At 39.1% G+C, this 25890-nt stretch overlaps 1 protein-coding gene across 1 annotated transcript; it reads right to left on the bottom strand.

The window, feature by feature from the left end:
* Positions 1-23730: 23730 nt before the first annotated feature.
* On the bottom strand, positions 23731-24597 carry LOC145776236 (uncharacterized). The gene has a single exon (XM_082587638.1). The coding sequence runs from the start codon at positions 24595-24597 to the stop codon at positions 23731-23733; it is 867 nt and encodes a 288-aa protein (XP_082443764.1).
* Between the last annotated feature and the right edge of the window lie 1293 nt (positions 24598-25890).

The following is a 25890-nucleotide window of genomic DNA, read 5'->3' as shown; positions in this document are numbered from 1 at the left end:
GCAAATATATTGGCATCGCTTTGTCGTCCCTACGTCAGTGGCTTCAAAAGTGTAGCCTATAGTCCACTTAATGTCAGAAAGTGCCTGCAATACTGTTCTATTTTTATCAATCTTTCCTTCTGGTGGCTTTACATTTTTGTAGGTAAGGGAAATTGTCGTAATGCAGTAAAATTAATCAACCTGTTCATTAGCCAACCTGAATTAGCAAGTTAAAATCAGCACTCATCGGGCATATCAGCAAGTTGCAGGTGACCAGGCCCTAGATATCAAACCAACGAGCTATGATCAAAACACTATATGATCAAGGGCACTAGGAAAATTGCCCGTCGGATAATTGCCCGCCGGAAAATTGCCCGTGTGGGAATATTGCCCACCAGAAAATTGCCCGTGTGGGAAGATTGCCGTCGAGAAAATTGCCACCCGGAAAATTGCCCGTCTTTGAGTAAGAAATAGCTGCGAAAAAAGTCCAGCTGTGAGTCTATTATTCCTCTAATACACTAGTTTAAACTTATAGCACCCTGCTGTGATAAAAGGCGTGATAAATTTTAATCTGCAAATGCCAAACTAAATAAAAAAATGCTTCTGGGGAATATAAATATCAACTTTCTATCTCATACCGACAAAAGTATACAGCTTTACACTGAGTTTTGAGGACAGTCTTCTTTCAGATTCCGCTATTATCTCAAATTTTGTCACCCCAAAATGGTGACCGTGATAAAAAGTGAGCGCGGAAAAGACATTCTTGTAGATGAATTGCAATTTATGTATCATCGGAATAAGACGATTAAAAGTGGTACTACGATTTATTGGGAGTGCAGTGAAAGAAAATCTACAAGTTGCAAAGCAAGATTACACACGAACTCGTATATTGACAATATTCAAATTTTAAAGAAAGTAAATGAACACACATCGTCCGGGTGTTTTGATGGATGTATTCTCATTATTTGCCTTCTGTATGATCGCTTTGGTTAACACATGAGCAACAATAGTAATCATGTAAATTTCTGATATTAATTAAACCTTCCCCATAGCCTACTTGTCATTCCCGCATGAAAGTTGTTGCTACTTTCAATGTCTAAGTGATAAATTTATGATGTGATATGCCTTTATTACTGCGAATTACTTAATGTACATTTTCAAGTTTGCTACAGATTAAAGTACTACATGAATTTCGCTTAATACATGACAAACATCAGTGTCAAAACGTGATAATTAAATCTCGTCGCACCAATCTGGTTGCAAGGGTGCTAAGTTTAGACTATTTGAGGAACAATGGTTCAATACAGACTCACAGCTGGATTTTTTTTGCAGCTACTTCTTACTCAAAGACGGGCAATTTTCTTAACGGCAATTTTCCCACACGGGCAAGTTTCCGGCGGGCAATTTTCCGACGGGCGATTTTCCGACGGGCAATCTTCCTGTCACGATGATCAAGCATGATATAACGTTCGCGTTTTGTCGCTTCTACGTTTTTCTGGACCTTTGCTAAGTTGACGTGTATTGTTTTTGCTGTGATGGTCATATATAAAAACTACTGAACTGAACACCAACAGCTAAGATGATGATGGCCTTGCGATCAAAGCAAGACTTCTGATCAAAATGCAGCTTAGCAGGCTAGTCGTACAGGCGTTTTTGCCTTGATCTGTCCTCTTTGTAGCTGTGATGTATAGCCTACAAGCAGAGAATAAGGTTTCAGTTTGCTCAAGTTGGACTAACTTACAGGGGTAGCAAAGGATTCAGACGAGATTAAAGCCTCTGTTATGATCACGTGACTAAGCTTGACAGTGACGTAGTTTGCGCTTGAACGCACACGGTCGCAAGATCAAATTTGCAAATGTAGACGATTATTGTCAGTCGAGGCTGGACTGGGGTTACCATATTTGATGATGTACAATTCCTGAAAATAGTCCTCATTCATGTTGACGAATTTTTGTGTGCCAAACACTTTTGTCATGGTATAAATTTATTTATATTTACAACTCGGCAGCCGTGGCCGAGTGGTTAGCGCGTTGGGCTCGCAGTCGAGAGCCTGCACGTTCGACTCCAGCCACCCGCACTTGCTGTTGTTTCTCTGGGCAAGAAACTTTACGATAATTGCCTCTACCCAGTGATCGATTTCGAGTAATGTGTAGCCAAATTTAAGTCATAAGTAGAGTAGACAACCGGAAACAGACATTGCAGTCGGCTGCAGCGTGGGTCAGGTGTATGTCGGAAGGCGTACACCGATGCATAGCGCTCAAGTCCGCTTTCCCGCAATGCAGGATAAAGATAAACAAAAAAAAAACTACCGACTTTGTTTTTATATTTAAGGAAATACTTGTGTTAGTTCAGGCATGTTGTGAGTTATAGAAACAAAAAATACAACTCAATAAGAAAGAGAACGTCTTGTTAATTCTCAGGAGACATCTATTCCTTTGCTGTTAGCCATACACAATTAACGGTCGGTATCCATAGTGGTTTTTATATCAGAATGATGGCTGCTGCTTGCTGGTCTGCAACGACACTACTCTGAATTTGCAACAAATGTCGAACCCAAAGTTATTGCGGCAATGTTTATCGAGGACACTGCAGACAATTACCATTTCACTCCCAGCATCATCCACGATCACTTGGAGACGATCAGTAGAGTTTCCATACGATATCTTAAATGTTTTCACCCATTGATTGCTGTTGAATGGTCGTCCTTGAGTTATGACACCAGTCAGACGGGTTGGTCTTTGCAGATGGACTTGAATCCATTCACCAACGCGTTCTAACAATATCATAGTTTTCGTTACTACACAACAAAAGTTTTAGATCATTTACAGATTTTTCATTTCAAATTTAATCACTAATTTTTGTAATGGGCCTTCTGTTATAAGCAACAGCATGGAAAAATGTAAATAAATTTAAACGTTGTTTAAAACTTATCAGCAGCGACACGACCAGTAGATGATGATAGTAATAATTAGAGTTTAAAAATTGACTAAAGCTGTTCACCAGTTAAATAACAAGATTCTTTCGGCTGGTTTAAACTAAGCTAAACTATCACAGGATGTGTAAGGTGATAATCTGTTATCATTCCGACGTTTCGTCAATCAGATACCAAGCACCATGTTTTTTTCATTCAACAACAAAACAAACTCAGCGGCATCAACTAAATTTACTCAATACAGGTAAAACAAAACTATATTTAGCAACTTACTTTGATGTGCCGACCAACATCCTATGTTTGGTGCGTTCCCATTTAGTCCTATTTGATTGTTCAATCTCGCTGCGTATGGTCCGTACTTGAAATCCCAGGACGAAGAAGCAGTGATGTCTTCATCTCTCACTCTCCTGTCTCCCATGCCAATAGTGCAGTAAGAATCTGTAAAAATTAAGATGGATTTAAATATCAGTCAAAAGTTGCTAAAAACGGTTTGCCAACAAAGAGTAAGCAGCAAGAAAAGAAAGATTGCACCTGCAAACATCTATTGAATTGGCCAATGATGCAAATTAAAAAGTATGTTTGATTATAAAAAGTAGATTTGATCACATTCATACGACACACCATGACTAATTTGTACTTTAACATCACTAAAAATGTTGTTGTCAACCTCGTAGTGGTGATCCCTGGTAATTGATTCTTGCAATCAAGCGAATAATAAAAAATTGAGACAGCAAATGTAGCAGCTCACAAAGGTCTATGAGCTCTATCTTTTCAAGCAAGTCAGTAAAATTGTGGTTTTAAGCGTTATTTTATAGCATTAAATGAACTTTTTCTCGTTTATTGAAAATATTTAACCATATCTAACTTTTTAAAATAAGAACCTTGAAGTTGACGAATTGTTTCTCTAATTTTCTCAATTTCGCTCGGATCGCAAGCACATTGCCCTGGAAGTCCTGGAGGACCTGATGGTCCAATAGATCCTTTTGGTCCTCGCTTTCCAGGAACACCTTGAATAGTACTTCCTCCAGTCGCATCACTAACATCCTCCGATCCCCGGTTCAATGAGAAGCAAACATCATTAGATCTTCCGTTTACACAAGAGATTAACAGTACACAGAAGACAATTGAATGGAAAGAGATTTTTGTTTCAAACTTTTATTAGCTGAAATCATGCAAATCTTTAAAAAAGATGCTTTAACATAAAGTTACCATTTTGTTTTGTCTATCAGCATGTCGCTTGTTCAACCACATTTTATTCACCTAATTAACGATGTTAGGCATGCATACTTTTAGAAGTAGTTTAAGAGAGTAAAACGTTTTTGTTTTTCAACGAAATAATGTCATATTTCAAAGTAAACAATGCTCACTCAACTAGCTTATTTCATGAACAAATAGGCTAAATTGATAAATTTCAATGGCAATAGAGATACGCTATAAAGTGAAAGGTTCCGTGAAATTCTTATGCAGTAGGTCAGGTATGACCAAACGTTTCTCCAGTGTATTTTTTGTGTCTGTAGGTCAAAAGTAACACATTGTTCAACAACAGGCGCCGGCTATCCAAAAGAGCATCGCGGGCCGGATTTGGCCCGTGGGCCTGACTTTGGACACTTTTGCAGTAATAGTGAAGCAAAGTTGAGGACACCTTAGAATTAGATGAATTTTCGAAATTCTAGCCTGCGGTAAGGTTAAATTATACTAGGCTATACTAATTTTCAAGAGAAAAAATATTATATTCTTCTGCAGTCGTGAATGAAGTTTTTTTGGAATGATAGGCTAACTTAATTTTAAACCAAACTTTCTGCTTACATCCAATGTTAATTTAGTGAATTTAGTTATATACAAAGCGACCTATGGTTACAGCTACAGTAGAATTCGCCTATAGTGACTTTAGCTAAAGTGACACTTCGCGTATAATGACACCTGTTGCAAAGTCCCGTTGGCAAACCATATGTTTTGCATAGAAATGACTTCGCCTATAGTGACTTTGTGTATAAGAACACTTTGCTTACAGTGACACCACATTTCTGTCCCTTGGGCTGAAAATTTTCCGTATAAGGACACTAGTTAGTTTGTCATGCAATAATATATACTTTACCCATGCGCAAGCAAGATGATAAAAAAGGTTTATGATTGAGCACTGAGCAGGCTTCATAGTTGTGATGTAACAAAGGCTTAAGCAAAGTGGCTACTGTGGCTGCTAGGCTAGTTCCAGGCTTTCGTTCTTGTGAGATGTGATCTCAGTTCTCTCTGCATAAGCCAGGTTGATTGTCATTGTGTAGTTTGTCGATCTAGCACAAATTTCCAAGTTTGTACAATGCAAAATGTAAAATAATGTAATGTATTGTAATGAAAACAATGTAAAATACCTCGTACATAACGGATATCGCATATAACGGACGAATTTCGCTGGTCCCGACTGGTCCGTTATATGCGAGTTCTACTGTAGTCATCTGCGGCCATTTTACCTTGACTTCGTCTATAGTGACACTTCACTTATTGTGACACTTTTTCCGTGGTCCCTTCAGGTGTCACCATAGGCGAATTCTACTGTATATGGTTATATGCAAAGTGCTCATCTTGATAAAAAAATAGAATTGCGCTAAAAATGCCTAAAACTGACCAAGAATATATTTGTCAAAATTTTCTGGGGTCAAGCCTCCTACTCTTCCTGTCAAACTTTACTTTTTGGGATACTAAGTAGGTTATTGCATTGTTCATTTATCTTATAAATTTTGCTTTGTTAAAACTCTAACCCTTTTCCATTTTTTTTTTCAAATCCATTACTGTATTGCCGCCATATTTCTTATTTGTTTCTAAAAACTCTTAGAAATGTCCCCTCTTTGCTGAAATGTGAATTTTTTCGTGCATTGAAAGAGTTAGCGTCCTTAGCCTAACGCTTTCTTGTCCTATTTTTAAGATTCATCAGTAGACATAGGCGCACACTGGAGGATTTCCGGAGCTAGCAACACTAGAGCTTACCGAATATACAGATATTCTGTATTTAAGAAATAGAGAATAGGCTACCACATTAAATTGATCCAAGGGTATTGCATGCTACTGCTTTTGCCCTGGGATATCTAAACAAGGAGATACGAAGGCTTTTATTACGTCTGACAATAGAAGGGCTTCTGTTTATCGTGAATAATCTCTGCTTTTCGTGAAATGACAATTGTTACCGATAGTGATGTAATAAAGCTTGTTATGATAACCTGCATTGCGCTATTAGCATCAAGCTTAGATGTTCACTGCATGCTCATAGTTACTTATTAATTCAACTACCCGTATATCTGCTTTACAGGTAGTCTACTGCAAAGGTTTTGTTAAAAAAACGCCTTACAGGTGGTCACAGCGGTAAACCATAATCTCTTCGTGGGAAAATTGTAACATAAAGTTCCCGGATCCGTTTGTCTGCATATAATGACCGAAGAAACACACACTTGAACTTCTTTTCAATAAGTGTATTTCTGTAAAATTAGCCCGCGGCTATCGAAATGGAGTGCAATGCCTACACCTCTAAAACTGTCACTACGATACAGATTACTTGGATAAAAGACGGAGAATTTGTCCAGCTAGCAAGCACCAAATAAACCAGTTAAATGTGCGACCGACTTCCAACAAACAACTTCGAGAATGAATCAGAAAAATTTGTGATAACTCAAAGGCACGCCAACAGTAGCGCGACGCAACATTTCATGTTTAAACCGGTTTCAACAGGTTTGACACAGGTCTTACGGACGATGGTGCAATTTTGGCTCATGTTTTAGGAATTTCCATGACGTAATATTCAGTAGACTTGAACGGTTTCTACATGACGTTTGACCAGGCGAACAACCGTCTGGAACATAGCGGCCCCTAGTTATGACAGTCTGACATGACATAACTAAAAAAGAATTGACGACAATTGTGAGCCAATGAATAAAAACACATGATACACAAATTGTTTGAATCACTCACGTTTAAGTTAATACGCAAATACAAAGGGCATGCAAAGAATGAACAGCAATAAGAACACGACGATACATGAAATTGGTACCATAGGTATTAGGTACACGCAAAAATGATGCTATATACAATGATTGCGATAATAACCGACTGTTCTGGGCTCAGACAAGTGTCGGCCACCGCAGACAAAACCAGGCTCAAACCCTAACACTTAGGTGTTCTTTACGGGGGCGAGGCACGAAATATCCCTCAACACATAGTCTACTTTCACTTTCCCCGTACTCTCATCATAGTTGCAGACGGCAACTTTAGCTCTACGAACCACAGGCTTCCCTTTCCTAATTTGTGGAACTACCTCATGCACCCTCCCAAGTTGATACTTCCCACGTTTACCAATGTCCTGGAGAGAACCTACCACTACAAGTTGACCAGGCTCCAAATTCTCGGCCATTTTTAGCCATTTTTTCCGGCCCTGAAGACCTGGCAAGTAAAAATCGATCCATTTACTCCAAAACTGATGAGAAAGTGACAAATTGAACCGATAATCCCTTCTTAATTGGTCACGATCATGTGGTTGCCCAACAGCACAGTATGGGTCTAAGTATGGGGTTAAAAGTGAGGCAGGGGTGATGACAGTAAAATCCCTAGGGTCGTCACTCAAAGGTACCAAAGGGCGTTCGTTCACGATCCGAACGGCACTGCCAGAGTTTGCAAAATACCATCTCGGTAACAAAAAATCCTTAAGCAGGTCCAAAGAGCGAAGCCACGACTCCCACTCTTTAACAAAGCTATCAGGGACCTCGGTGACCCAATCAAACTTGTCTATCGCCAATTGCTGAAGTATAAGGCGTGCTTTTAGAAAAAATGGCGCTCCAAAGCCTAGCGGATCAAAATTTTGTCCAAGCTGACTGAGCATACTTCGGCGCGTGTGTTTAGCTAAGGGCTTTAAGGAACATGCGATACGGATCTCGTCAGACTCGGTTTGCCACACACAACCCAATGTCTTCGCTGATGGCAAAGTCATATTTTCAGTCTGAAAGTCAATGTCACGAATCAAAGGTGAAAGCATCTCATTATCCAAATTTGACAAGACAATCATAGCCTCCTTGTTAGCACTCCACTTACCAAGTTTAAACCCACGGCTATCAAACAAAGCAATTGATTCATGAGTGATTTGCTGAGCTTCCTCTAAGCTATCAGCCGAAAATATAAAATCATCCATGTACATATTATTTGCAATATTGCAGAGAGTCAATTCACCAGCACTGCTGGGATTCTGCTCGATCATTTTCTTTATAGCCAAGCAAGCGATATACGGGCTACTCTTTATTCCCCAAGGGTGTACACAAAAACGAAATGGTACCATCCTACCATTTTCAAGGTCATCATCTTCAAACCATAATATACGAAACAAATCCCTTTGCGACTCAGGTAACTTTATTTGAAAGAAGCATTTAGTCACATCAGCCATGAGACCAAATCTACCAAGCCGAAATCTAGCCAAGACATCTACCAGAGGGTTTAACAAGTCAGGACCCGAAAACATTACATCATTAACACAAGCTCCTCGGAATTTAGACTTGCCATCGTAAACAATGCGCTTTTTTAATTGTGACGTAACAAAGTATGGTAAATACCATTCAAATCCCTTGACATTTCCTGCTTCACCAGTACGCTCAATATAGCCATTTGATTTAAGATCTTTCATGGTGTCAGTAAGGAAATCACGAAGTTCAGGTTGTTTTAAAGCTTTCTTCCTTAAAGCAGCAACTCTATCTGACGCCAACACAAAATTGTTAGGTAGATCAATATCTTCCTTCAACGGAACAGGTATCTCAAATCGACCATCTTTCAACTCAATATTCGGTTCAACAAGTTCTCTAGCCAACTTATCATTGCGAGACAATTCACAGGTTTCATTTTGCAACGTCAAATCCTGAATGACTTTATTCAGGTCTGCTATTTCCATATCACGAGACTCAATTTTACGCTGAAAGCCAGAGATGACATCCGACTCTGAAGACGTCTGCACTCTGCACACTTTAGCAACGCTTTCCTCTAAGGGTGACTTACCACCACAAGCCAACCAACCGAGAGGAGTGAGTAAAGCATGCGGTTCACTACGATTTTCACCAACACGTTCTTCTTTTGCCCACATCAAATAAGCGTTGTCGTTGCCAATCAGTACATCTACAGTACTACAATCATTCAAATGAAACATATTCACGTCATGAAAATGACGGAAACCATTTAAATCTTGTTTATGCGGTAAAGTTTTAACATCATCAGCCCAAGCTGGGTTAACCACCGAAGTTATATCACAAAACAGTTCATCTGTCTCTAACGACTGGATGTTGAGTTTGACAAGGTCAGCACAAGTAGCTTTCTGACCAGCCGGGGTATCCATTTTAAACGACGCTTTATCGTACGGTTTAAGATCAAGTTCACACACCAAGTCACTCGAAACAAACGTCAACTGCGAACCAGGATCATGCTGACAATACACCAACTTCGATTTGCCAGTCATTGGATTCAAAACACGAGCAGCAGTAACGCGGTTAAAGGCTGCTTTAACATTTCCAATCTTAACATTACGCACAGGAACTCTGGCACGAGCATCATCTTTCCCAACAGAATCCAGGGAATCATGTGACGTCACATAAAAATCATGCAGAAGAAAATAGTGTTTCCTATCGTTGTTAGGCCCACACTTACGACAGTTATTTGCATGAACGCAATCCCTAACCATATGCTGGCGCAAACAATTCAAGCATTTGCCAGCTTTCACAATGACATCTCTCCGATCTTTAGGTGTCAAGCGCAAAAATTCTTTACAATTAGACAAAAAATGATATTCAACTTGACCACGTGACGAACAACAAATGCATGCCGGTAGGTTTTTACGTCTGGCTTCACCACCGCGCGGTGCGCCAACAACAGTCGAGTACTGCGAACTCCCTGACATCACATCATCGTGGGGTTTTACGGACGTCTGCCTAACCGGACATGAAGGCAATTTTCCTTTGCCAAACTTTTTAAAATGCTGCGACTCACCAGAATCGCCCATTAGCATAATGCTAAAATCAGTCGACTTACGCGTTTCCTCTCGTACAACAAAATCGAACAAACTCTGAAAAGTAGGCTCATTAGTGCCACCATACTGATCACCTAAAAAGTCAAGATAACGCTGCTTAGCGTCAAACGGGAGTCGCTTAGCCAAATCCAAAACAAAACGTCCTTCCAATTTGTCACGCTGACCATAAGCTTGCGCGTAAAGCAAACACTGCGATAATTCATCTTTAAACTCTTTCAGATCACTGGAAGAGGTCGAAGTCAATTTGCTACCATAGCGATACTTTCTAATTTCCGGTTCTGCAAAAAGACCTCCACGAACCCCAAAACGCTGGGACAAGCGAGCTAACGACATTTCTATCCTGTCTTCCTCTGACAAGCCAGGGGTGTCAGAAACCAAATTAGCAATCGTTTGCGCAGCTGTTCTAACACAAGCTGCTTGTAACAAAGTCAAACAAGTCCCCTTAAAGGGCGAAGCTGCCATTAAGGCCGTAACACGATTTTTAAAGAAGATAAATGGCATATTATTACCATCGTAACCAATCAAGGCCGCCTTATCGAAAAACGTCCTACTATTTTGGTATTCAAAAAAGCAATCCTGCTGTTGAGAACTCGATTTAGCGGGAGAAGACAAGCTATATCCCTTAAGGGGCTGAGTGGGCTCAGTCACATGCACAGCCCGACCACGATCCTCACACACGTTAAAATCAGAAGACGCAATACGCCTCTCACAACCACCCAAATTACGTGTAGCTGGGCGATCAAAACCTAGCGGCGCAGAAAACTGTGAAGGGGGCAAAGCATTACTACTAATGGCGGCCCCGTGACCTGTACGCTCTGGGGGAGGAGTTCGGTTGTAATTCGCAGACCTTGGCTCTACAGCATTCGGAAGACCCTTAGCCGCGGCCCCGAGACCTCCTAAAACAGCTGGAAAACGTGTGGATTGCCCTGGTCCACTCACAGGTTGAACGGGCGTTTGGAAAAGGTTATGTAAATTAAACTGCGATTGATGTTCATTTCTGGAATGCCTAGAAGAGCCCTTCTTAGAGCTACGCCGAGAGCCCACCTCTGATCGATATTCAGCTAAAACTACCTCTTTACGTTGTTCAGCCCTCAACTGAGCGTCTTTGAGTGCGAACTCAGCAGCTCTCGCTTCGGCTCTCGCGGCGGCCTCAGCTGCTCTCGCTTCGGCCTCAGCTCTCGCGGCAGCCTCAGCTCGAATGGCCTCAGCAGCTCTCGCTTCGGCCTCAGCTCTCGCGGCAGCCTCAGCTCGAATGGCCTCAGCAGCTCTCGCCGCAGCCTCAGCTCGAATGGCCTCAGCTCTCGCGGCAGCCTCAGCAGCTCTCGCTTCGGCCTCAGCTTGTATCTGGAGCTCCTCTCGTCTTAGCTGCAGGTTAATTTGTGCCACTATCCGAGACGAAGTCATAGACATCCTAGTGCTTACATTTGAGGCGCTATCCTCAGGATGTATGTCAGCATCCAACATATCTGAGAACTCACTTTCTTTTTGTTCAAAGTTATTTTTTAACGAGTTAAATTCGGGGTCTACCCTATCACGAAGTTCTGCCAAGATCGCAGAGTTAAAGATTTTAGTCAAAAGAGCATGGAAATGCCGTAATTCTTCTTCTAAAGTAGATAACTTAGATCTAAAAATTAACAGTTCCTGCTTATCACTCAAAGAACCTAGGGCTACAGAAAGTTTCCCAATTTGAGTCAAAATATCCCGTCTAAGATGCCGGGCCTCTCGAACTGACTTAGCCTCATCGTTAATGGGTCCCTCCCCAGAATGGCCTGCCCGACCGCAAAGAACATCATCAGGCTTAAACTCAGTCGAGTCTACGGCGGTCGAGTCCTTGTCGCCACCGAGTGTAGACATATTAAATGTTGGGGCTAAATTAACAATTAAAAAAATTAAGTTACACAAACACACAAAATTATTAGGCTACAGTAGTTATAAAAAACTTAACTGCAAAGACAGTAAAAATACAAAAAAGAATTTAAATGCACGATACCGTAGCTGTACGAGTATGAAGTCCTAAAGTCCACAAAACTTGCTTGGATTCTTCCACTTGAATCTACAAGCACAGATGGATTGTCTTTAATCTTCTTTCTTGCCAATGAATGTCAAAGTTATTTTTCTTCAGTACCAAACTGAGAAGAAATGTCTTTACTTTTCTTTGCTTCTATAAGAGTGTAGACTACCAACCAACAAATCTTCTTTTATTATTTCTTGTACTTCTAATTAGTTCTTCTGCACTAGCTGACAACAAACACGTCGTTTATTTTTATGCCTTCAAGTGCTTCTTGGCCTACCAGCTAACAAAAATCGTCGTTTATTTTTCTTGCTTTAATTTCTTCTTGACCTACCAACTGACAAGAACTCGTCTTTTATTTTTATTTTTTTTTGCTTTAATTTCTTCTTGACCTACCAACTGACAACTTCGAGAATGAATCAGAAAAATTTGTGATAACTCAAAGGCACGCCAACAGTAGCGCGACGCAACATTTCATGTTTAAACCGGTTTCAACAGGTTTGACACAGGTCTTACGGACGATGGTGCAATTTTGGCTTATGTTTTAGGAATTTCCATGACGTAATATTCAGTAGACTTGAACGGTTTCTACATGACGTTTGACCAGGCGAACAACCGTCTGGAACAACAGGTAACCTTACAACTGTCTTTTCAAAGAAGAATTCTTTAAATATAGCCTACTCTACACAACATTTGCTAACTGTCTTCTGTAGCTAACTGTATCAGCTGCACTACAAAGCTTTCTGCATTTTAAAAAGAATTGCATGACGTTCAACGCGTTACCAATTACCGCCCTTCTAGTGTCGTAAGAATAAGGCATCGCTGCAAGCCTTGTTATTCTCTTCTTTAGATACCCCTGCTTTTGCCACACAAGTATGCCTTCTTAAGTAGCATACACGTATTTTGTTGCTCGGTTTTTGTTGCAAGCGCATATTCCCAAGTTCAGCTGAAAGTTAGCAGTTAGCTATTAATCGTTGAAAAAAACTCAGTCAAGAGCAATCTGTAATAAAAAAAAGAGAGTCAATAAATATCAGAGCGAAACAGAAAGTTTAATTCAAACCAGTAGAAGATATATATTTTTTCAATAGCAATGCAAAATCATTGTGTTTGATGTCTTTTACAATAATATTAGTTACAAAGAAGTTTATTAGCGGCATTTACAGCACCCAAAACAAAAAAAAAAACATCAAAACAACAGAACGTTGAGGGAAGCAGTTTTTGAAAGTCGTTTTTATTGTCTCAAACCAACAGAAATGCATCAAAAATGCGTTGATTAATATAAAAAAGTCAGTCATTTCAAAGGATTTCTCTCTTTGTGGCCCCTACAATTTTTTTTCAAACCTTAATGCGACCCTTTATGCTCTCATTCTTGGACCATCCTGACTTAGATAATATTTCTCAAAGCAATAGAAATATTTAGAAAAATGTTTTGAAGTTGCAATCAATGATTTCCTTGAGTAGAAATCGTGGGAGCGGTGCCTTCCGGCTGGCAGTTGAAGTTTGCTGTGTAGCTTTTTTTAAAATTAACCTACCAAAATGTCAAGAGAAAAATGTTATTGTTGTACTACTTTTACACATTCCCGCAACTGCACATCAAAAGTAGTCACATAGGCTACAATGAAATTTCTATAAAACTTCAAACTAAGCCTTTCGACGATATATTTCAGTTTGTTGATACTTTTATCAATACCAACAACTAGCGATTCCATTGCAACATAGAATACAGTAAATTTGATTCGAGCAAATGCGTTTAACCATCGCTCATAGCAATTTCTGGCTGATGCTGATGCTGATTATGGAGACGTGCTAATGTTCACTGCCGTTAGATGGTTCCGTGCTACATGTTTAAAAAGGTTTCATGACTCCAAGTGGTTCTCCTGGATGGAGATCACGGCGTTTGGTGAATGTAAGAAAATCATCCTTCAGCTGAACAGCGAACAATGGATTACTGTAAAAACAGAGAGAGACTGTTCACCAGGCATTTGATAATTAAAGTAACTTGCGTTCTTCTGATGACTATTTACTAGGTTACCTCCTGATGTTAAAGATGATAACTTGCTTTTTGTATTTCCGACGTTTCGTCAGTCAGCACGACTGACTTTATCAAGGTGGCTAAAAAAACGGCGGAAATACAAAAGCTAGTTATCATCTTTAACATCAGGAGGTAACCTGGTAAATAGTCACCAGAAGAACGCAAGTTACTTTAATGGATTACTGTTTTGGCGTTCATGGTTCATATCACCACACACCTTTTGTCTTTAAACCGTTTTCGACAAGCTAGCCTAATTACATGTTTTGTTGCGATTTGTAGCCTACAGCACAGTGTCTGCTTTCACTGCAAAGCTTCGTCTTTGGAAGTCATGATTTAACGACATAGTTCTTAATCACTTACGGAGCACCAAAGTCAACGAATCATTCGAAAGGTACACTAGATTTATTAGCGACATCATTGATGAAATTAAATGTCGCATCAACGGTATCAATTCTTTCCTGCACCTGACCTAATATTTGCCACACCCGTAGCAATAAACGCAGCCATCGCTCCAATAATGTTCAGATGGAGCTGCTAGATTTGCAGTCAGATGTGGAGTTGGCACAAGCATTCCAACTAATTAAAAGTCAAAATTAAGTTTCACATCAAATTTCCTTGTTTGTGTTTGTTGTTTTATGGTAATTTCCTATCTTCCTATCTTTTAACAGTTTTTAAAAGATATAAAAAAACTTCCTATCTTTTAACAGTTTTTAAAAGATATAAAAGAACTTCCTATCTTTTAACAGTTTTTAAAAGATATAAAAAAACTTCCTATCTTCAGTTTTTAAAAGATATAAAAGAACTTCCTATCTTTTAACAGTTTTTGATTGAAATGTCACGTCTTGTGCTTCTCGTATTTTTACTTTGTTTGTGCCGTTATCTCGTGCTGTACTTTTGTCCATCTTGCGTAATCTGCTTGAGTCCTTTTCTGAACAATTAATAAATTTTGCCTCTTAAATACTTGACCCGTTGTGCTGCGTAATTTTTCAGTTATCATTATGTGTGAGCTGGTTAAGCAAGTTTCTCAAATGTTTAGATTTGTCCATATTTTTGTTGTGATAATGTAATATTCTTTAGTATTTCTTTTAAAAATGTTTTTCTTATAGGCTTGAAAAGGGCTGTATGACTAGCCGAAAACGTTTGCTTATTGTTTTTATAATGTTAAATGTGGTGTTGTTGCTGGGTTATGTCTGTTAATGCAGTTTAACAAATTACGAGTTCTTAAAACTAAAATTATAGTTTTTTTGATACCTTGCATTTAGTAAATTTCCCATCACCAATATCACATTTTCTGCAGGTTGGCTTTCGTCAGTGCTGCCAAATAATCCTAGCGTTGTTGTTTCTCAGCAAGTAGCACATTTTTTGTCGCTTGCTAGAAGATGTAGAGAGTTCTTTGTTTATTTGTATTAAGAATTGCTGATTGGAATCTCGTCTAAAGGGATCACAACATGACGACGACTGGATGAGCAACTATATAGCCTACTGTAGTTGATTATGGTTTCTCGTTTTATTTAGATACATTTAAAAATGTTTTCTTTTTGGCGATTGAGCGATCTCGTGACTCATATCGTTTTAGTTTCTCTCTATGAATGATTTTAATAACATTAGTCCAGGGATTCTGAACCGAGGGAGCATGCACTACCAAGGGGTGCGAGACCTGTTTTCAAGAGGTGCGTGGATTCTGAATCATCGTTAGTTATAAAATAACGTAAAAATTGTGCTGTTTTAGATTATTTTAGCCAATATTTTGAATTATAGATTAATATGACTTTTCATTCATTCTATGAGAACGTACGCGATTGTCTTCGTGATACGTGGTGCAAACAGGAACCACTGCACTGCGGTAGTCCAGTAACCTGCTTTGCTGGACGGATAAAAATGTTTTAGTTGCAAGTTTTGTATAATCAGATTCAGTTTCATTTGTTGTATGTATCGGATCATGCTAATTTGAAACATATAATAAATCAAATGACTGTTTTCTATCAAAAATATCAAATTTTGTGTCGATACCATTTGTTTTTTTATATCAGTTTATAGTTGGTTTTGATGGTATCTTACGCTTCTACAACGTAGTCTTAATTACATCGCTGCCTACTACTTTTTACCACGATCGACTGCCAATGCAAACACTACAAATTATTACTTCAATATTACTTCAGGTTGAAAATACACAATATCAACGTTTGGAAAACACCGCATCCCCTGCACTTTTAACTTACCTTCTTTTCGTAGGTGTTTCCTATGCTTCAGTATAGTCTTCAGAAAACGATTTCCGGGTTTAGTTTTCTATGAATATCGAAATCTGATATTTTCTTTAGTTGCAAGGTTCAAATAAGTGACGGTTTATTTCAGAGGTATGCAAACAAAGATGCGCAGGCCAAGGATACGTAGGCCGGATTTGGCGTGCCGTTAAGGCAATTTTAAAATAGAGTTTGCAAGCAAACACCATCACCTTTTTTCTTTCTATCCAGACCAGTAGATTGGGACGTTGGCGCACTCGATCGAAGTCAATGGATGACACTAGTGTAGTAGAAAATTTAAACAAAGTCCAATTAGTTAAAATGGCAGAAAAATGACCCAAAGATCGAATAAAGTAAACATGTAATCGTGCTAAAGGTTAGTGGGTTGCATTTTTCTATGTTTACAAGTAAACTGTTCCAAGAAGAATATTTCAAGCGTTATCTTAACACGCGAAACACAACACAGAACAATCTCTACATATCAAGATACCATTGCCACCTTGGGTTATAAAAGGAAAGACCATCGACTCAAATACTCAAGCAAAAAAGAAGTGAATCAGTGTATCGGGGACTTAGAGAGCGTAACGCTCTCTAAGTCCCCGCAGTGTATAAATAAAATATGCAATTTGGTCTGTTTCTATTGTTAAATAATTGTCTTCTGTGCTTGCGCTCAACATTAGACTCCACAAAAACTGTCCTGTCAAACCTTTGAAGGAAACAGGATGTCCAGTGCAAACATGGATTATGAAGCGCCCATGTCAAAATTTATTACTGTTTATTTGGCAAGAGTTGTATTCAAAGACTATTTGTTGTTTAACATAATTATTACTGTTACGCTTGTAGGTAAACGTAAAGGAATTGAAAAGATGTCTCAACACGAGTAGAGCTAGAATGAACTAAGGACAAATCATTGTGTAGCTACCAAGAAGTCCTGCTGCCGTAATTACCAACTACTCACAGCCACAGGGCGGCACGACGTAATCAAATGCACGTGACCCAGTGCAATGCACTAGGCAATGACCATAACGCAAAATAAACGTTACTAACTGTATCATTCCTCCCTTATAAATTAACACTTAGCAGTAGAAATAAAACATTACAGCTAAGGGAGGGTGATACTAACCAAGTATTCACGACTTAACATACACAATATATATAGTGCTTCTGACAGATCACTGCAATAATGGTCATATTACAATTAGGGTCAGAAGCACATACCATACCATACCATTTTTTTCCTTTGGCGAGAACAAGGACAATAGCGTTTTCGGTTGGCGCCCATGAAGAACTTCGGCTGGAGTCTTCCAGTCGAGGCATGGGTGAGGTGTGCTTCTGTACGTTGTGACTACTAAGAGATGAGCATTTTGCTTGCTCACTTCTCCCTTATAGTTTTTTTCCATCGCCTTTTTAAAGGTTTGGACGAAGCGTTCCGCTTCGCCATTTGATGCAGGATGGAACACTGGCGAGGTGATGTGATGTATTCCTAACTTGATGCAAAATGTCTTGAACTCTCCGGACGTAAACTGGCTTCCGTTGTCTGAGACAATCGTGTCCGGAGAGCCTTCTATCGCAAAGATTTGTTGAAGTGCGCTGATCGTTGCTTTAGAAGTTGCCTGTCCGATGTTCTGCATAGAAACATAAGGATATTTTGAGTGTGCATCAACGCAAATCAGCCACATCTTTCCTAAGAAAGGTCCAGCATAGTCGAGATGAATCCGCTGCCACGGCTTTGTAGTTTTCGGCCATGCTTGGTACTCTTTGTCCGGAGCTTTTGCGACAAGCCTGCATGGTCCGCACGACTTCACCATCTCTTCGATGCTTTTGTTCAACTCCGGCCACCATACGTATCTGCGTGCCATCTGCTTCGTTCGGGTGATTCCCCAGTGACCTTCATGCAAGAGTTTCAAAACTTGTGCCTGCAAACATTGCGGAATTACTGCTCGTGGAAAACCATCACGTTGTAAAAGTATTACATCGTTTTCTACCCACATCGAGTCTTTATACAAAGTATAGCAGCGCAGCTTATCATTGTCAGGTAATCTTCTAGGCCAACCGTCCTGGATATACGACAAAACTAATTTTAAGACCGGATCGTGAAGCGTTTTTGTTTTAAGCTCGTTCGAAGTTAAAGGTAAACCGTCCATGGTTTCCTCTACAGAATGAGAAACCTCTGCATTCTCTCGCTCCTCGTTTTCATCAAACGCTTTGTCTACCCCCATAGGCAATCTAGACAGCCCATCTGCATTGCCATGCAGATTAGTTGGTTTGTACTGAATATCATATTGATATGCCATTAAGGTAATAGCCCATCGTTGAAGACGCTGAGCTGTTAGGACTGGTAGATTCTGTTTTGGTGAGAAAATCGAAACTAGTGGCTTATGATCCGTAATTAAAGTAAACTTCCTACCGTAGGCCTACAGGTATTGGTGAAACTTCGTTACTCCATAGATGATAGAGAGCGCTTCTCGTTCAATTTGTGAGTACCTCTTCTGCGTTTCACTCAAAGTTTTCGATGCATGGGCGAGTGGACGTTCCACACCATCGTGCTTCTGCATCAAAACTGCTCCTATTCCGTACTGGGATGCATCGGTAGCTAGTATGAGTGGTTTGCTCTCATCGTAGTGACTTAGCGTGGTTGCATTGATCACGCCCTCCTTCAGTTGTTGAAAAGCGAGTTTGCAATGTTGTGTCCACCTGAACACTGCTCCTTTCTTCAACAAAGAATTTAAAGGTTTTGCCTTGTCTGGAAGATCTGCTATAAAACGACCATAATAGTTAATTTTCCCTAAAAAAGCTTGAAGTTCTTGAAGGTTTTGCGGCTGGGGTAATTGTTTTATTGCTTCGACTGATGTGCTCGACGGTCGCTTGCCGTCTTTGTTGATTACATGGCCAAGAGATTCAACCGAATCCTTGAAAAATTCACATTTTTGTACTTTAACACAAAACCCATACTCGCTTAAACGATCCATAAGCTTCTCTAAGTTATTCCAATGATCTTTTTCTGTCGGTCCCGTAATTAAGATAGGCTATCATCTAGATATGCTGCTACACCAGGGATTCCCGAAATCATTTTATCCATGCAACGTTGAAATTGGGCTGGGCTTGACGCCACACCGAAACACATACGATTGTATTGGAAAAGACCAAAAGGTGTGTTTATGACATAAAGTTTTTTGCTTCGTCATCAAGCTCTAATTGCAAGTAAGCATCTGACAAGTCAATTTTAGAAAAGTACTGAGCTTTTCCCAGCGATTCCAGCAACGTGTCCACTGTCCAACGTCGGCAACGGATGTTGATTAGGGTGGCTCATTTTCCTTGATGTTCTTTAAAATTTTTGTCAGTTTGGAATAATGTTCCATTTTGCTCACTGATATTTGTAAACCAAAAATTTTTGTTGGGTTTTGACCTTTGACCCTGGTTCACCCAAGGAGAAATTCTGAATTTTTCTGAAAAATTAGTAAATTTCGAAGTGGTTTAGCAGTATCTGAAGAGAGGATTTCTCAAAATTTGACAACGTGATTTTGACGTCACTTCCTCTGTTAACTTCCACGTGGAACATCTTCACCCTGCTCCAAGTCTGAGAGTCACTAATAGTGCATGCTTTTAGTGTCATTTTAATTGATTTTACAGCCTTTTCGCAGTCAATGAATCTATAACATAGACCAAGAAAAAAATTTTGGCACAAAAGATGAGAGTCATTTTAGAGTATTTCAGGGCCCCTGATTCCGAAAATGCACTTAGTTTTTTCGAATTGGCTTTAGTTTTCGAGATATTCGACAATGAAAATATTTTGAAATCGTTTCTCAAAAGCTTTCAATTAGCAAATTACTTATTTTTAGCCCTGTTTACCATTATGCTGTCATAATTGCACTTGTCTAGTTCAATTGGTTCATATTGCACGAAAGTTCAAAACGCAAGCAAAGGTTGAAATGAACTGTGTTTAACGTAAGGGAGACATAAATACTCAATGAAAACAGTTGTGAATCAGTAGGCCTACATCACAAGAAAAATATCCAGAAAGTCATGTGTTTATGAATGCAGCTTTATATTGAAAAGGTAGGCCTACTGAAATGGATACTTGTACAAATGAAGTTTTATTCTAAGCCTATGCTAAGGCCAAGTCTTTGCTGCAAGAAGTTTTTTTCTGGTCTATAGGCTAAATAAATGGCATATAGGCTAATAAAATATGCCTTTGACAAGTAGGATGATGTACAAACAACCCAGATATATTTTGCTGCATGAGGCAACGCAGAGGACCAACGCATTCTGCGATAAATACAGCGCTATATAAAAACAAGCATTATTATTATTACTTTGAAATGAAGCTGGGTGATCAAGATAAGTCCTGGGTTCCTCCTAAAGTATGCAAACATTGCACTCAAACCCGTTTCTGGGCTCAAGGCTAAGAAGTTCAGAGTGCCATGGCATAAAGAGAGCCGTGGAATCACCATGAAAATTGATACTTCTGCACGGTGAGGATGTTCGAAGGAACATCATGTTTACATTGAGTGTGCAAGGCAGTCATTGCATGGATGTTGCTATTTCTGTTTTTTGTTTGCCCTCTCTAGTTTCAAGTGGTGATTTGCTTGAAACAATAGGAAAACGGGCATGACTGAGAGTAACCTCAATACCTTCAGTAATGTTTTGGAGCAAGGTCAAGTTTTTTTCTCAAAACCATTTCTACCACCTACTGTAGTACGGTAGTTAAAGATTTAGTTATCAACAGTGGTAGCTGCAATCTTGGCTCCTCATCTCGATCAACATGGCATTCTTGACTCCAAGGCCAAGATTACGTTCTTGCGCAGCAAGGATAAAATTCTAAGCAGCTACTTTACTGAAGAACATAACTTTGTATTCTGTAATTATATAAATGGCCTTCGTACCTTGATGGGTGTTGCTCAGTAGGCCAATCATAATAAAGAGTTGCGTTTGTTCATCGATAGCTTTGTTTTGCTTATTTGTCTAGTTTGTTCAATCAATCAATCAATCAATGTTTTATTTGTCAGTAACAGGAACATAGGTACATGTTTGAAATATGCAATATACACAGTACAAAAGTTACACAAGTTCCCGTACCGACAGGGAGACAACGAGACCACCATACGGTCTACTAGTCAATTGCCACCCTACGGAAATTACGATTTTGCCATTTAAAATAAGCTTACAAGAGAAAAATAATAATTGAAACGTTCCCGCGCTTCAACAACAGCATACGCACAAAAAAAACATATTGATGATAACGTAGGCCAAAACACAAAATTCCATGAAGCAAGCAGAGAATGATAAAGTTTCCGAAGCAACTGACAAGTTGGTTTCCATAACATATCACTTACGATGCACTGTAGCTTTGTAAAATTAACGTTTTGATCTCTTTTTTGAAACAATGAAATGATAAGTTTTTTAGCCTACTTGGAACCTCTGACCAGAGCATTGGTCCCAATACCTGCATGGACTTCTTGCCAAATTCTGTGTTTGATCTGTTTATAAAATAATTGTTGCCTGTTTGATATCTTGTGTTATGCTGATGAATAGATGAAGCATTTGTAAATAAATCACAATACGTAGACGGATACTCATTCATATGAACTTTGTACATATGTTTTTTTATTTCAATGTTATGTATGTCTTTTAGTTTCAAGATGTTCATTTTGAAAAATAAAAAATTAGTGTGAGCATAGTAATTTTGTTTCGTAATTATTCTTATAACCTTTTTTTGTAATTTTATTAATGGATCCAGTGCACTGTCACAGGCCTTTCCCCAGCTTGAAATACAATATTGCAAATGACAGTAATTCAAAGCGTGATACACATCTTTTAAAACATAGGTACACATCTTTTAAAACATAGGTACATTGTTAAGCAAAACAATGTAGGCTATGCATTTTGTTTGTACTTAGTAGCTTACTTAGTAAGTCTGAGACTGTTGAAATCAACAAATATATTAATGCAAAACGCAAGTTATATATTCTACATCTTGTATCCTCAGGCTTACTTCACATCATATTTTGATTGGTACTAGGCCAGTAAACGTTAAATAGCTGTTTGTTTGGGTTGTAATCAACGTGATTGGTTCCAAATAGCACTTATACAACTCAGAAATGTGCCTGGGATTACTTCCAGTTTTGTCTATGTAGTAAACGACACGACGTTAAATCTATAGGGGCTCAAAATTGCAAAAAAAATATTTTTGCTGTAACTCAAAAACTAAAGCCAATTCGAGAAAACTTAGTGCATTTTTAGAATCAGGGGCCTCGAAATACCTTAAAATGACTCTCACATATCTTTATATAAAAAAAGTTTTGTTGGCCTATGAAAATCGATAAACATCGTCAAATGGTTCAAGAAACTGAAAGCAGCAGATATTTACTACGTAAAGGGTGCACAAAGAAAATCATGTCTGAAATGTGGTAGAATTCGACATTTTGAGAGTAATACATGTGGTAGTGTTCATGGAGTTGCTAATTAAACCACTTTACTTGCTACAAGTTTGTGTTACTGCCTTTTATTGTGTCCATTAAGATGCTAGAATGCATTGCAAGATAGCGGGTGAGCAGTTTCAGGGATAAGCGAAAATTCGATATTTTGAAAAAATTCAAACCAGGTGAACCAGGGTCAAACGTTAATATTTTTTTGTGAAATTTGGTGTAGGAGATACATTTACCAAAAGGAACAATATTCCAAACTGACGAAAATTTTAAAAGAAAAAAAATTTTTTTTCGAGATTTTGCGCCAGCCTAATGTTGATCCACTTGTATTTGCTGGTTCAGTCTCTTGAAATCGCCGCAAATTCGTATACTTCCATTTGCTTTCGACACCGTTACGATCGGAGCTGCCCAGTCGCTATAACTTATTGGCTGCAAAACGTTGCGCTCCACAAGTCTGTCCAATTCTTCTTTAATAGCTTGCTTTTTGGAAAATGGAATTGGTCTTGGTTTGGAAAAAACGGGCTTTGCTTCCGGTTTTAAGTGTATAGAAACTTTTGTCTTAACACATTTCCCAAGATCAGACGAAAAAACTCTGGAAAATTTGCAAGTTAAAGCTGAAACTTGCCTTTCCCTCTGCATTAGTAAGGATTCTTCTGTCTGCTGAACTTGTGAAGATCCCGGTACGAGATGTTTTTTCTTGTCTGAAACTTGATCTAACACCGAAATACCCTGACTGGTCAAGCCAAAACTGTCACTCCAGTCTAGACCCATTAGGTTTGTGCCTTTGTTTTCATTTAGTACAATTAACTTCATCCTTGACTTCAGTTGACAACCTACTGTATTTTAACATTTACGAAGCATTGACCTTTAACATGCAAAGGCCTACCACCATAAGCATGTAGTGAGGTTTCTGATGGATAGCACGTGGGAGAACCTAACTCATGATATCCATCTAATCCAACCATGGAACATGTTGAGCCAGTGTCCCACTGGCACGTGAACGATTTGCCGCTTCGGCACGGATCCAAATTTGCTTTCCGATGCGTTGGTAAGCTTTTGAGTTCCGCTTTTCCTTTCATGGAGGTGTCTTTCGAATTTGGTTGCAACTGCTTACATGGCCTATAGCTTCTACTCGGTCTTTCTGCTGGCGTTGTAACCCCTTTGCCTGGCACACAGATTTGATGTGCCCTTTTTTTCCGCACTTGTAACACACGTAACTTTTAAACGGACATTCGCCCTTAGAATGTTCAGAAAAACAATCCTGACATGGCTTCCACGCCTTGCGACCTTGATTCGTGGAACCAACTGAAGGCTTCTTTCTCTTCTTAATGTAGGTTGCAGACATCTTATTAACGACAACTGCTTCATCTGATATTCCTTCCCCTCTTAAGATGTTATCAGTTTGCACAGTTCTGAGATAAACTTCAGCTTTGTTGAGAACATCATCAAATGAAAAATATAATTTCGTTAAACATTGACGCCTGACTTCAGGGTGTGGGGTGTTTAATACAATAACATCTCTAATCTGCTCGTCGACATAGCTGAGATGATTGCACTGCTCACTTTTGCATATAAACTCACAATTTTGAGAAAGCCCTCGTAAAGTTGCTGTCCAATCTTTATAAGACTGACCCACTTGTAATTTACAGTTGTAAAACCTATGGCGCGCTGCTTGAACATGGATGGTTTCTTTAAAATGCGATGCTAACTTATCTGAAATTTGTTTGAACGATTTATCACGTACGTTTTTGTCACCAAAAAGATTCTCAATCAAGCTATACGTCCCGGGTCCAACCCAGGATAACAAACATGCATTTTTCTTGTCATCAGTTGCAACATTGTAAATGTCCATGTGATGCAAGAACCTTTGCATATACTGTTTCCATTTTTCCTTATCCTGGTTGAAACTTTCAAACTTTGGCGCTGATTTCTTAGTTTGCATTCGACTAATGTCATTTTACGTTGATAAAAACTGTTCCTGCTGTTTCTCCATTGTGGCTAGCATTGTTTTGACTGTTTCTTCCATGACTAATTTGTGCAGAAACCACTGCGACAATGTAATGATCTTTTCACTTCAGAAAACTGCCACGTAGATTCTATTTTACTTCTGACACCACTGTTACGCTTGTAGGTAAACGTAAAGGAATTGAAAAGATGTCTCAACACGAGTAGAGCTAGAATGAACTAAGGACAAATCATTGTGTAGCTACCAAGAAGTCCTGCTGCCGTAATTACCAACTACTCACAGCCACAGGGCGGCACGACGTAATCAAGTGCACGTGACCCAGTGCAATGCACTAGGCAATGACCATAACGCAAAATAAACGTTACTAACTGTATCAATAACCACTAACCAGTGCTTTTCAAACTGGGTTAAAGTTAGTCATGCTCTAGTGATTTATTTCTTTAACGTTTCACTTATTGTATATGTTGGGCGTATCAATAAATTTAAGGTTGTGGGTAAATGCAAAATAGTGTGAAATATTTTGCTATTTCTGTCTCACGCATGCTTCAATACAGTAAGTCTTTTCTGGTGCGCTTTTACCAAAACAAGTTTGAGAGCCACAGATATAAAATATTAATTTTTATCAAACAAATAGTGAGCTTTCTTCTACGGTAAATGATTCTACCAACACTTCCACCCGGAGCAGAACTACCTAGGAAGGAATGGGTGAAGCCACCTGCGGACTGGGGTTGGCCGTTTCAACAACAACATGTTCTAACGGGGCCTCACCGATTCACCATCTCGTGCTTGTGGCTCAGATTCTCAGACTGCACACCACATTATCTACCATTTTCCTGTATATCGACCCTAGGACAGATATGTGGACCTCACAACGCTCGATAAACACACAATCCATTGGCTGCTGCGCCTGGATGTAACAACGTGATCTGCGGCGACCTCAAACGCATGGTTCTACGTGTGATATAAAGTGATAGCAGGCTTATGAATTGTGATATGACATAGTTATATGCAATAATATGTAATAATAACAGTGCACGCGGTCAGATTAGTAGCGTGATCTCCGACAACATGACAATCTTAGTGTAGCAAGTTCATTATCGCAAAAGTGCTTTTGTTTGTTGAACCTTGAATTAAAATTAATCCGTTTTCTCTTAATCTTGTTTTTTTTCTCCATCGCTTTTTTCCAACTTCTTTTTATACCAATTTGAAGAACTACTGAGTAGGCCTGTTGTATTAGATGCTCTTTTTAGCAGAAAAAAATTAAAAACT

The sequence above is a fragment of the Aplidium turbinatum genome, chromosome 8 (assembly GCF_918807975.1).
Source record: "Aplidium turbinatum chromosome 8, kaAplTurb1.1, whole genome shotgun sequence".
NCBI classification, from domain to species: Eukaryota; Metazoa; Chordata; class Ascidiacea; order Aplousobranchia; family Polyclinidae; genus Aplidium; species Aplidium turbinatum.
Note: the sequence above shows the minus strand (reverse complement) of the source record. Positions and strands in the feature narration are given on the sequence as shown.